Source organism: Coregonus lavaretus (genome assembly GCF_964263955.1).
Source record: "Coregonus lavaretus genome assembly, contig: HAP1_SCAFFOLD_702, whole genome shotgun sequence".
Classification (NCBI taxonomy): domain Eukaryota; kingdom Metazoa; phylum Chordata; class Actinopteri; order Salmoniformes; family Salmonidae; genus Coregonus; species Coregonus lavaretus.
The window spans coordinates 100,414-113,505 of NW_028163467.1; the positions used below are offsets into that span (position 1 = coordinate 100,414).

The 13,092-nt window shown below is 50.3% G+C and overlaps 1 protein-coding gene across 1 annotated transcript; it reads right to left on the bottom strand.

Annotated features, from left to right (window-relative positions):
* Nucleotides 1-222: 222 nt before the first annotated feature.
* LOC311118104 (charged multivesicular body protein 2b-like) lies at nt 223-10,126 on the bottom strand. Its single transcript, XM_084192981.1, has 6 exons — nt 10,009-10,126; nt 7,315-7,406; nt 5,450-5,644; nt 4,983-5,085; nt 4,564-4,670; nt 223-383 (listed from the first exon to the last, which is right to left on the bottom strand). Exons 1-6 carry the CDS (start codon nt 10,040-10,042, stop codon nt 270-272), a joined length of 645 nt encoding a protein of 214 aa, XP_084049107.1. The 5' UTR covers nt 10,043-10,126; the 3' UTR covers nt 223-269.
* Nucleotides 10,127-13,092: the final 2,966 nt, after the last annotated feature.

Consider the following 13,092-nt stretch of genomic DNA (forward strand, 5'->3'; position numbering starts at 1 on the left):
CTACATGAAGTCACATAGATAGATAGATAGATAGATAGATAGATAGATAGATATAGTCTATCTATCTATCTATCTATCTATCTATCTATCTATCTATCTATCTATCTGTCTGTCTGTCTGTCTGTCTGTCTGTCTGTCTGTCTGTCTGTCTGTCTGTGTCTGTCTGTCACTAGAGAAGGCAGAGACTGAGCGGGGGTGTGTGTGTGTGTGTGTGTCCAGGCACAGGGTGTGTGTGTGTGTGTGTGTGTGTGTGTGTGTGTGTGTGTGTGTTAGTCCACTCCCAAGGCTTTGAGCTGTCGTTCGATGTCTGCGTCTGAGATGCTGTCTGATTTGGAGGTAGAAGCGCTGGGGTTGTTTCTGCTGGTTGAAGGAGCACTCACCATCTGCAATCAATAAAAAAAACACAATGAATCAACTCAACCCTGATTCTCCCAAACATATGCTAACAATTTCCACAGTACTAGTGTCCTGTCCAGGGGGTGTACTGTACATCAAGCTGTCTCACTACAGAAACAGGAGATAGACTAGTGTCCTGTCCAGGGGGTGTCCTGTACATCAAGCTGTCTCACTACAGAAACAGGAGATAGACTAGTGTCCTGTCCAGGGGGTGTACTGTACATCAAGCTGTCTCACTACAGAAACAGGAGATAGACTAGTGTCCTGTCCAGGGGGTGTACTGGTACATCAAGCTGTCTCACTACAGAACCAGGAGATAGACTAGTGTCCTGTCCAGGGGGTGTACTGTACATCAAGCTGTCTCACTACAGAAACAGGAGATAGACTAGTGTCCTGTCCAGGGGGTGTACTGTACATCAAGCTGTCTCACTACAGAAACAGGAGATAGACTAGTGTCCTGTCCAGGGGGTGTACTGTACATCAAGCTGTCTCACTACAGAAACAGGAGATAGACTAGTGTCCTGTCCAGGGGGTGTACTGGTACATCATGCTGTCTCACTACAGAAACAGGAGATAGACTAGTGTCCTGTCCAGGGGGTGTACTGGTACATCAAGCTGTCTCACTACAGAAACAGGAGATAGACTAGTGTCCTGTACATAAAGCTATCTCCTACCCTATGAGCCATTCTTGCTCGGACAAGGCTAACTTCCTTTACAGAGTATTTCCATAGAGCTGCAGAATGACTTCCCCAGTAGGACCTTAACCCAGTAGGACCCTAACCCAGTAGGACCCTAGCCCAGTAGAACCCAGTAGGCCCCTAGCCCAGTAGGACCCTAGCCCAGTAGGACCCTAACCCAGTAGGACCCTAGCCCAGTAGGACCCTAGCACAGTAGGACCCTAACCCAGTAGGACCCTAACCCAGTAGGACCCTAACTCAGTAGGCCCCTAGCCCAGTAGGACCCTAGCCCTAACCCAGTAGGACCCTAACCCAGTAGGACCCTAGCCCTAACCCAGTAGGACCCTAGCCCAGTAGGACACTAGCCCTAACCCAGTAGGACCCTAGCCCAGTAGGACCCTAACCCAGTAGGACCCTAACCCAGTAGAACCCAGTAGGACCCTAACCCAGTAGGACCCTAGCCCAGTAGGACCCTAGCCCAGTAGAACCCAGTAGGACCCTAACCCAGTAGGACCCTAGCCCAGTAGGACCCTAGCCCAGTAGGACCCTAACCCAGTAGGACCCTAACCCAGTAGAACCCAGTAGGACCCTAACCCAGTAGGCCCCTAGCCCAGTAGGACCCTAGCCCAGTAGAACCCAGTAGGACCCTAACCCAGTAGGCCCCTAGCCCAGTAGGACCCTAGCCCTAACCCAGTAGGACCCTAGCCCAGTAGGACCCTAACCCAGTAGGACCCTAACCCTAACTCGGTAGGCCCCTAGCCCAGTAGGACCCTAGCCCAGTAGGACCCTAGCCCTAACCCAGTAGGACGCTAACCCTAGCCCAGTAGGACCCTAACCCAGTAGGACCCTAACCCTAACTCAGTAGGACCCTAACCCTAACTCAGTAGGCCCCTAGCCCAGTAGGACCCTAGCCCAGTAGGACCCTAACCCAGTAGGACCCTAACCCAGTAGGGACCCTAGCCCAGTAGGACCCTAGCCCAGTAGGACCCAGTAGGACCCTCACCCAGTAGGCCCCTAGCCCAGTAGGACCCTAGCCCAGTAGGACCCTAACCCTAACCCAGTAGGGACCCTAGCCCAGTAGGACCCTAGCCGAGTAGAACCCAGTAGGACCCTCACCCAGTAGGCCCCTAGCCCAGTAGGACCCTAGCCCAGTAGGACCCTAGCCCAGTAGGACCCTAACCCAGTAGGACCCTAACCCTAACCCAGTAGGGACCCTAGCCCAGTAGGACCCTAGCCCAGTAGGACCCAGTAGGACCCTAGCCCAGTAGGACCCTAGCCCTAGCCCAGTAGGACCCTAGCCCTAACCCAGTAGGACCCTAACCCAGTAGGACCCTAACCCAGTAGGACCCTAACCCTAGCCCAGTAGGACCCTAGCCCAGTAGGACCCTAACCCAGTAGGACGCTAACCCTAGCCCAGTAGGACCCTAGCCCAGTAGGACCCTAGCCCTAACCCAGTAGGACGCTAACCCTAGCCCAGTAGGACGCTAACCCTAGCCCAGTAGGACCCTAGCCCAGTAGGACGCTAACCCTAGCCCAGTAGGACCCTAACCCAGTAGGACCCTAACCCAGTAGGACCCTAGCCCAGTAGGACCCTAACCCAGTAGGGACCCTAGCCCTAACCCAGTAGGACCCTAGCCCAGTAGGACACTAGCCCTAACCCAGTAGGACCCTAGCCCAGTAGGACCCTAACCCAGTAGGACCCTAACCCAGTAGAACCCAGTAGGACCCTAACCCAGTAGGACCCTAGCCCAGTAGGACCCTAGCCCAGTAGAACCCAGTAGGACCCTAACCCAGTAGGACCCTAGCCCAGTAGGACCCTAGCCCAGTAGGACCCTAACCCAGTAGGACCCTAACCCAGTAGAACCCAGTAGGACCCTAACCCAGTAGGCCCCTAGCCCAGTAGGACCCTAGCCCAGTAGAACCCAGTAGGACCCTAACCCAGTAGGCCCCTAGCCCAGTAGGACCCTAGCCCTAACCCAGTAGGACCCTAGCCCAGTAGGACCCTAACCCAGTAGGACCCTAACCCTAACTCGGTAGGCCCCTAGCCCAGTAGGACCCTAGCCCAGTAGGACCCTAGCCCTAACCCAGTAGGACGCTAACCCTAGCCCAGTAGGACCCTAACCCAGTAGGACCCTAACCCTAACTCAGTAGGACCCTAACCCTAACTCAGTAGGCCCCTAGCCCAGTAGGACCCTAGCCCAGTAGGACCCTAGCCCAGTAGGACCCTAACCCAGTAGGGACCCTAGCCCAGTAGGACCCTAGCCCAGTAGGACCCAGTAGGACCCTCACCCAGTAGGCCCCTAGCCCAGTAGGACCCTAGCCCAGTAGGACCCTAACCCTAACCCAGTAGGGACCCTAGCCCAGTAGGACCCTAGCCGAGTAGAACCCAGTAGGACCCTCACCCAGTAGGCCCCTAGCCCAGTAGGACCCTAGCCCAGTAGGACCCTAGCCCAGTAGGACCCTAACCCAGTAGGACCCTAACCCAGTAGGACCCTAACCCAGTAGGACCCTAGCCCAGTAGGACCCTAGCCCAGTAGGACCCTAGCCCAGTAGGACCCTAGCCCAGTAGGACCCTCACCCAGTAGGCCCCTAGCCCAGTAGGACCCTAGCCCAGTAGGACCCTAGCCCAGTAGGACCCTAGCCCAGTAGGACCCTAGCCCAGTAGGACCCTAACCCAGTAGGACCCTAACCCAGTAGGACCCTAACCCTAACCCAGTAGGGACCCTAGCCCAGTAGGACCCTAGCCCTAGCCCAGTAGGACCCAGTAGGACCCTAGCCCAGTAGGACCCTAGCCCTAGCCCAGTAGGACCCTAGCCCTAACCCAGTAGGACCCTAACCCAGTAGGACCCTAACCCAGTAGGACCCTAACCCTAGCCCAGTAGGACCCTAGCCCAGTAGGACCCTAACCCAGTAGGACGCTAACCCTAGCCCAGTAGGACCCTAGCCCAGTAGGACCCTAGCCCTAACCCAGTAGGACGCTAACCCTAGCCCAGTAGGACGCTAACCCTAGCCCAGTAGGACCCTAGCCCAGTAGGACGCTAACCCTAGCCCAGTAGGACCCTAACCCAGTAGGACCCTAACCCAGTAGGACCCTAGCCCAGTAGGACCCTAGCCCAGTAGGCCCCTAACCCAGTAGGGACCCTAGCCCAGTAGGACATGACGTTGTACCTTCTGGAGTACTTGCATCTCTTCATCTTAAAGCAATTTTAAAATCACCAGTTATGGAGGAGTTTTCAACTGGGTTATTGCTACATATAGGGCTGGTTTCCCAGACACAGATTAACCCCTGTCCTATTTCAAATCTCCACTGAAAGTTATTTTAAATCCAGGACATGGCTTAATCTATGTCTGGGAAACCAGCCCTGAGGATCTCCCTCTCACCTTTCCCAATATCAGGGTTTAGACTCTCTTGATTTATTCTGCCTTTATTTAAAAATCAGGTACATCATTGAGAACACATTTTATTGTACAATAACACCAAATCTCTCACCTTTCCTGATATCTCGATGCCAATCTCGTCCAGAACCTGGTTGACGATGCTATCAGACTCCTCCTCGTCTCCTGACTCGTCAAAGATCTCATCCAACGTGTCGTTAACTGAGAGAAGGGGACAAAGAGAGCACTCCTGTAAGACATCCCTTGTCATAAGGGGAGGGGGTTCGCCATAATGACAATGGGTGTGTCTCAAATGCCACCCTACTATATCTCCTACATAGTGCACTACTGTTGACCAGGGCGCTATATAGGGGATAGGGTGCCATTTGGGATGAAACCATTGTCACAGAGCAATAGGGCTCTGGTCAAAAGTAGTGCACTCTATATATAGGGAATAACAAGTATGGCATTTTAGCAGCCTCATCATCATGGGGAACGTCAACACGGAATGTGTAATATAGATCAATTTCTCACTCATCTCCTCTGACATCTCCATCTTCATGTTCTCCTTCTGGAAGTTCTGCATGGTCTGGTGCATCTTCTGAGGGTCCATCGTCTTGTTGACAGCCTGCATTGTCTGAGACGGCAGAGGAGATTGGTTAATCATTACATTTTTAGTCATTTAGCAGACGCTCTTATCCAGAGCGACTTACAGTTAGCGAGTGCATACATTTTTCATACTGCCCCCCCCCGTGGGAATCGAACCCACAACCCTGGCGTTGCAAGCGCCATGCTCTACCAACTGAGCTACAGGAGGATATCCGTTTACACTTTGCAAAGGCAGGCGACATCCGTGAAAAACAGCACACACAGACAGAGAGAGAGAGAGAGACATAGACAGAGAATGCTGTCCAGGGTGGTTGCACCCCACTGGCGCACACACACACACACACACACACACACACACACACACACACACAGAGAGCGAGATCCCCACTCACCTTGGTAGTGGTAGCCATGGCCCCTGCCATCTTCATCTGTGAGTTCATGAGTTTGGTCTGAGAGGACATGGAGGTGACCTTTGAACTGACGGCGTAGGTCCTGTTCTTCTGTCTCCTCAGCTGAACCAGCTGCTTGGCCAGGATGGTACACGCCTCCTTGTTCCCGGTCTTAGCCATCTTCTTGATCTCCATTTCCTGGGAGACGGACAAAGACAAAAGATGGAGACCAAGACAACAATCCGGGTGCCGACTAGCCTGGGTGCCGACTAGCCTGGGTGCCAACTAGCCTGGGTGCCAACTAGCCTGTTTGTGCCATCATGCCAACTTCTTGTCACTCATTGTTATGTTTGGCATGAATGTAATGACATCACATACAGGCTGGCACTCAAGGTAGGGGTTTTCCACATAGACCTACTGTGCATTCGGAAAGTATTCAGACCCCTTGACTTTTTCCACATTTTGTTACGTTACAGCCTTTTCTAAAATTGATTAAATTCATTTTTTCCCCTCATCAATCTACACACAATACCCCATAATGACAAAGCGAAAACAGGTTTCGATTTTTTTGCAGATCTATTAAAAATAAAAAACAGAAATACCTTACTTACATAAGTATTCAGACCCTTTGCTATGAGACTCGGAATTCAGCTCAGGTGCATCCTGTTTCCGTTGATCATCCTTGAGATGTTTCTACAACTTGGTTGGAGTCCACCTGTGGTAAATTCAATTGATTGGACATGATTTGGAAAGGCACACACCTGTCTATATAAGGTCCCACAGTTGACAGTGCATGTCAGAGCAAAAACCAAGACATGAGGTCGAAGGAATTGTCCGTAGAGCTCCGAGACAGGATTGTGTCGAGGCACAGATCTGGGGAAGGGTACCAAAACATATCTGCAGCATTGAAGGTCCCCAAGAACACAGTGGCCTCCATCATTCTTAAATGGAAGAAGTTTGGAACCACCAAGACTCTTCCTAGAGCTGGCCACCCGGCCAAACTGAGCAATCTGGGGAGAAGGGCCTTGGTCAGGGAGGTGACCAAGAACCCGATGGTCACTCTGACAGAGCTCCAGAGTTCCTCTGTGGAGATGGGAGAACCTTCCAGAAGGACAACCATCTCTGCAGCACTCCACCAATCAGGAATTTATGGTAGAGTGGCCAGACGGAAGCCACTCCTCAGTAAAATGCACGACAGCCCGCTTGGAGTTTGCCAAAAGGCACCTAAAGGACTCTCAGACAGAGAGATCCTTGATGAAAACCTGCTCCAGAGCACTCAGGACCTCAGACTGGGGCGAAGGTTCACCTTCCAACGGGACAACAACCCTAAGCACACAGCCAAGACAACGCAGGAGTGGCTTCGGGACAAGTCTCTGAATGTCCTTGAGTGGCCCAGCCAGAGCCCAGACTTGAACCCGATCTAACATCTCTGGAGAGACCTGAAAATAGCTTTGCAGCAACGCTCCCCATCCAACCTGACAGAGCTTGAGAGGATCTGCAGAAAAGAATGGGAGAAACTCCCCAAATACAGGGGTGCAAAACTTGTAGCGTCATACCCAAGAAGACTTGAGGCTGTAATCGCTGCCAAAGGTGCTTCAACAAAGTACTGAGCAAAAGGTATGAACACTTACATAAATGTGATATTTCCGTTTTTATATTTGTAATACATTTGCAAAATTTTCTAAAAACCTGTTTTTGCTTTGTCATTATTGTGTGTAGATTGATGAGTGGAAAAAACAATTGTATTCATTTTCAAATAAGGCTGTAACATAACAAAATGTGGAAAAAGTGAAGGGGTCTGAATACTTTCCCAATGCACTGTCCATTCTCCATGACTCAGACACTCTCTGTATACAGACCACACCCACCAGTTGTTTTTCCTGTTTCTCCAGGGAATATCTGTCTCTGGTGATCTGTCTCTGGGTTCCTCTCAGCTCTTTGGTCTGCTCCTTTATCACATCTAGAGGTAGTGATGGGAGAGAACACTACAAGATCAGTACTAGAGAGACTAGAAGAGAGAGAGAGAGAGAGAAACTATTTATTGTTCATTTCACTTTTGTTTTATTATCTATTTCACTTGCTTTGGCCATTGCCAAAACATACGTTTTCCGTGCCAATGAAGCCCTTTGAATTGAGAGAGAGAGAGAGAGAGAGAGAGAGAGAGGAGACAGACAGAGGAGAGAGAGAGAGAGAGAGAGAGAGAGAGAGAGAGAGAGAGAGGAGACAGACAGAGGAGAGAGAGAGAGAGACAGAGAGAGGAGCCAGACAGACAGAGGACAGAGAGGAGCCAGAGGAGACAGACAGAGGAGAGAGAGAGAGAGAGAGAGAGAGAGAGAGAGAGAGAGAGGGGACAGAGGAGAAAGACAGGAGAGAGAGAGAGATGAGACAGACAGAGGAGAGAAGAGAGAGGAGACAGACAGGAGAGAGAGAGAGAGAGGGGACAGAGGAGAAAGACAGGAGAGAGAGAGAGAGAGGGGACAGAGGAGAGAGACAGGAGAGAGAGAGAGAGAGAGAGAGAGAGAGAAGACAGGAGAGAGTGGAGAAAGACAGGAGAGAGAGAGAGAGAGCGAGAGAGAGAGAGGACAGAGGAGAGAGAGAGAGAGAGACAGAGAGAGAGAGGGAGAGACAGAGAGAGAGACAGAGAGAGAGAGGAGACAGGAGACAGACAGAGGAGAAAGACAGGAGAGAGAGAGAGAGAGGAGACAGAGAGAGAGAGGACAGAGGAGAGAGAGGACAGAGAGAGAGGAAACAGAGAGGAGAAAGACAGAGGAGAGAGAGAGACAGAGAGAGAGAGGGAGAGACAGAGAGAGAGAGACAGAGAGAGAGAGACAGAGAGAGAGAGGAGACAGACAGAGGAGAAAGACAGGAGAGAGAGAGAGGAGACAGAGGAGACAGACAGGAGAGAGAGAGAGAGAGAGAGAGAGAGAGAGAGAGAGAGAGAGAGAGAGAGAGAGAGAGAGGGGACAGAGGAGAAAGACAGGAGAGAGAGAGAGAGGAGACAGACAGAGGAGAGAAGAGGAGAGAGACAGAGGAGAGAGAGAGAGAGAGAGGAGACACAGAGGAGACAGACAGGAGAGAGAGAGAGAGAGGGGGGACAGAGGAGAAAGACAGGAGAGAGAGAGAGGGGGGACAGAGGAGAAAGACAGGAGAGAGAGAGAGAGAGAGAGAGAGAGAGAGAGAGAGAGAGAGAGAGAGAGAGGAGTCAGAGGAGAAAGACAGGAGAGAGAGAGAGAGAGAGAGAGAGAACAGAGAGAGAGGAGACAGAGAGGAGAAAGACAGAGGAGAGAGAGAGAGACAGAGAGAGAGAGGGAGAGACAGAGAGAGAGAGAGAGAGAGAGAGAGAGAGAGAGAGAGAGAGGAGACAGGAGAGAGAGAGACAGAGAGAGGATACAGGAGACAGACAGAGGAGAAAGACAGGAGAGAGAGGTAGAGATCAGCAGAGGGAGAGGGGGATTCTACAGCAGCATCACGTAGCTAGCTAACGATTGACCATCATCTTATGAGAGTCACTTTCAATGTTAACAAGGCAATTGATAACTAGGTAGCAAGTTAACAACATATATGTTATGACTGAGGCTTGTCAAAACATCAGACTGTTACCATGGTTACTCCATGGCTTAACAGTCTGACCGAAGTCGCCCTAGAAAAGACACAATAGTCTCTACATGCCAGAATGTTGAATAAAATGATATTTCCACTTACTTTACCGGTTGTACATGCTGTTGTTCCTTTTGGCGGTAGGCAGTGGTGATAGGGTGTCCACAGGAAAGGTTTGCTTACCCGACTTTTTGCGGTGGGGGGGGGGGGGGGGGGGGTTCTGTCACTTGTATTTTCAATCTCTTCATGCATAGAGCCCCGCAGTGGGGGTGTCATAATACCCATAAAACCTAGCGGTCAAACAGGGAAATGGTTCTAATCGATTTTCCACCATTCATTTTTCCCCATAGGGGATTTTAGAAACTTTTTTAAAAAGTCACCTTGTCCTGGAGAGATTTACACGGTTATCAAAACGTGACTTCTGGGTAAGCCTAAACGAAACACAGCCCTTATTTTAAGTGTTTCTAAAAATCCCCTGCGGGAAAAATAAACGGTGGAACAACAATTGGAACCATTTCCCTGTTTGACCGCTAGGTTTTATGGGTATTATGACACCACCACTGCGGGTGGGGCTCTATGCATAAAGTAACAGAATCGGGTAAGCAAACCTTTCCTGTGGATCCCCTATCTCCATCTCCACCGCCAAAAGGACCAACAGCATGTCCTACTATGTTATGTGTATTATGACTCCGTGGTACCCTTTACAGACCAGCGTATTAAAAGTCAGGCTAATAACGCCTCCCTGAGTTTTTTTGTGTGTTTTTTTAGATTACCTCCTATTTAAGGACAAAAATCAACGGACTACAGGTAAATAAGTAAAATATAAGTTTACTCAACATTCTGACTTGTAATGGGAATGCTGAGCCTACATGTTAGAGACAAGTGTGTAAGTATTTCACTCTCAGAGACTGAGGCTAATGTTAGCTAACTAGCTGAAATGTCGAATCAGTGATGATTACACTTACCATCTACCGTCTTTTTCTTGAAGAAGCCGGCCATGGTGACTGGCGATAACTTGGCCAAATAGCTATGATTCGATGATGTTTTAAAAGGCCCTTACACCGTCTGTACATTAAACCAGCCCCAGCCACCGACTGTTTATTTCCTGGTTCGGAAAGAAGCAGGAAGTGCTGCACTTAATTGGGGGCGTTCCAGACAACCTAGAATAAAAGCGCTGCCGCTCACACTGAGCCTCGCCAAGTCGCCTGGGTAGAAAACCAACCGCCAGGTGGCAGTAGTTAGCTAGTTTCAAAGCCACACCACACCACACCACACCACAGATGCATGGGGATAGCCAGCCAACCAGAGAGCTCTTTACAGACTGTAAATGGCTTCCAGCTGGGCTCGATCTGTCTGTTCATGATTTGGGAAAAGGGGCTTGAATTTTAATAAGTATGAGGTGTTCTTGCCAAGTGGGTGTTTCCTCCTGATAGTAGTATTATGCTGCGTTCATACCAAGTGGGAAACTGGGGAAATATTCCTTGTAAACTTCGTCAACGATTGGTGTGCGTTCAAGTGCTTTGAACTTGTTGAGAACGACGATTGGCCGATGGCAAACAAGCAGCGTCAACCATAAATTACAGCTTTCATGCTCGCAAACAAATTATAGTGTTTAAAAACAACATTATTTGTTTGCTGAAATCCTTACTTTTTCAATAAACGTTAATCAAATACAACCACCGACTGTTTCTTTGCTGAGATTGCTGTGGTCCTCTGTAGCTCAATTGGTAGAGCATGGCGCTTGTAACGCCAGGGTAGTGGGTTCGATCCCCGGGACCACCCATACGTAAAAATGTATGCACACATGACTGTAAGTCGCTTTGGATAAAAGCGTCTGCTAAATGGCATATTATATTATTATTCAATTGGCACACGCGCATTTGCTCTGAGTTGCCATCGTAGAACAACATCAATGAGCAAACAGTCAGTAGTTGAATTTGTGTTCACCAGGTGGTGAAGGTAGGAAACAACACCTCCACTTCGCTGATCCTCAACACTGGGGCCCCACAAGGGTGCGTGCTCAGCCCCCTCCTGTACTCCCTGTTCACCCATGACTGCGTGGCCAAGCACGCCTCCAACTCAATCATCAAGTTTGCAGACGAGACAACAGTAGTAGGCTTGATTACCAACAATGACGAGACAGCCTACAGGGAGGAGGTGAGGGCCCTGGCGGAGTGGTGCCAGGAAAATAACCTCTCACTCAACATCAACAAAACAAAGGAGATGATCGTGGACTTCAGGAAACAGCAGTGGGTGCACCCCCCCCCTATCCACATCGACGGGAACGCAGTGGAGAAGGTGGAAAGCTTCAAGTTCCTCGGCGCACACATCACTGACAAACTGAAATGGTCCACCCACACAAACCGTGTGGTGAAGAAGGCGCAACAGGAGGCTCAAGAAATTTGGCTTGGCACCTAAAACCCTCACAAACTTTTACAGATGCACAATTGAGAGCATCCTGTCGGGCTGTATCACCGCCTGGTACGGCAACTGCACCGCCCGCAACCGCAGGGCTCTCCAGAGGGTGGTGCTGTCTGCACAACGCATCACCGGGGGCAAACTACCCGCCCTCCAGGACACCACCCGATGTCACAGGAAGGCCAAAAAGATCATCAAGGACAACAACCACCCCGCTATCATCCAGAAGGCGAGGTCAGAACAGGTGCATCAAAGCTGGGACCGAGAGACTGAAAAACAGCTTCTATCTCAAGGCCATCAGACTGTTAAATAGCCATCACTAGCACATTAGAGGCTGCTGCTGCCTATTGAAATCACTGGCCACTTTAAGAAATGGAACACTAGTCACTTTAATAATGTTTACATATCTTGCACTACTCATCTCATATGTATATACTGCATTCTATTCTATAATATTCTACTGTATCTTAGTCCATGCCGCTCTGTCATTGCTTGGCCATATATGTATATATTCTTGATTCCGTTGCTTTACTTAGATTTGTGTGTATTGGGTATATGTTGTGAAATTGTTAGATATTACTTGTTAGATATTACTGCACTGTCGGAGCTAGAAACACAAGCGTTTCGCTACACCCGCTATAACATCTGCTAAACACGTGTATGTGACAAATACAATCAGAGATGTCAGCGCTCAGAGATGATAGACCTGTTTCACACTTGTAATGACCAGCTGGAGGGGGGCGTTCCAGAGCATCACACTAGTAATGACCAGCTGGAGGGGGGCGTTCCAGTGCATCACACTAGTAATGACCAGTTGGAGGGGGGCGTTCCAGTGCATCACACTAGTATTGACCAGTTGGAGGGGGGCGTTCCAGAGCATCACACTAGTAATGACCAGCTGGAGGGGGGCGTTCCAGTGCATCACACTAGTAATGATCAGTTGGAGGGGGGCGTTCCAGAGCATCACACTAGTAATGACCAGCTGGAGGGGGGCGTTCCAGTGCATCACACTAGTAATGATCAGTTGGAGGGGGGCGTTCCAGAGCATCACACTAGTAATGACCAGCTGGAGGGGGGCGTTCCAGTGCATCACACTAGTAATGACCAGTTGGAGGGGGGCGTTCCAGAGCATCACACTAGTAATGACCAGCTGGAGGGGGGCGTTCCAGTGCATCACACTAGTAATGACCAGTTGGAGGGGGGCGTTCCAGTGCATCACACTAGTATTGACCAGTTGGAGGGGGGCGTTCCAGAGCATCACACTAGTAATGACCAGCTGTAGGGGGGCGTTCCAGTGCATCACACTAGTAATGACCAGCTGGAGGGGGGCGTTCCAGTGCATCACACTAGTAATGACCAGCTGGAGGGGGGCGTTCCAGTGCATCACACTAGTAATGACCAGCTGGAGGGGGGCGTTCCAGTGCATCACACTAGTATTGACCAGCTGGAGGGGGGCGTTCCAGTGCATCACACTAGTAATGATCAGTTGGAGGGGGGCGTTCCAGTGCATCACACTATTAATGACCAGCAGAAGGGGGGCGTTCCAGTGTATCACACTAGTAATGACCAGCTGGAGGGGGGCGTTCCAGTGCATCACACTAGTAATGACCAGCTGGAGGGGGGCGTTCCAG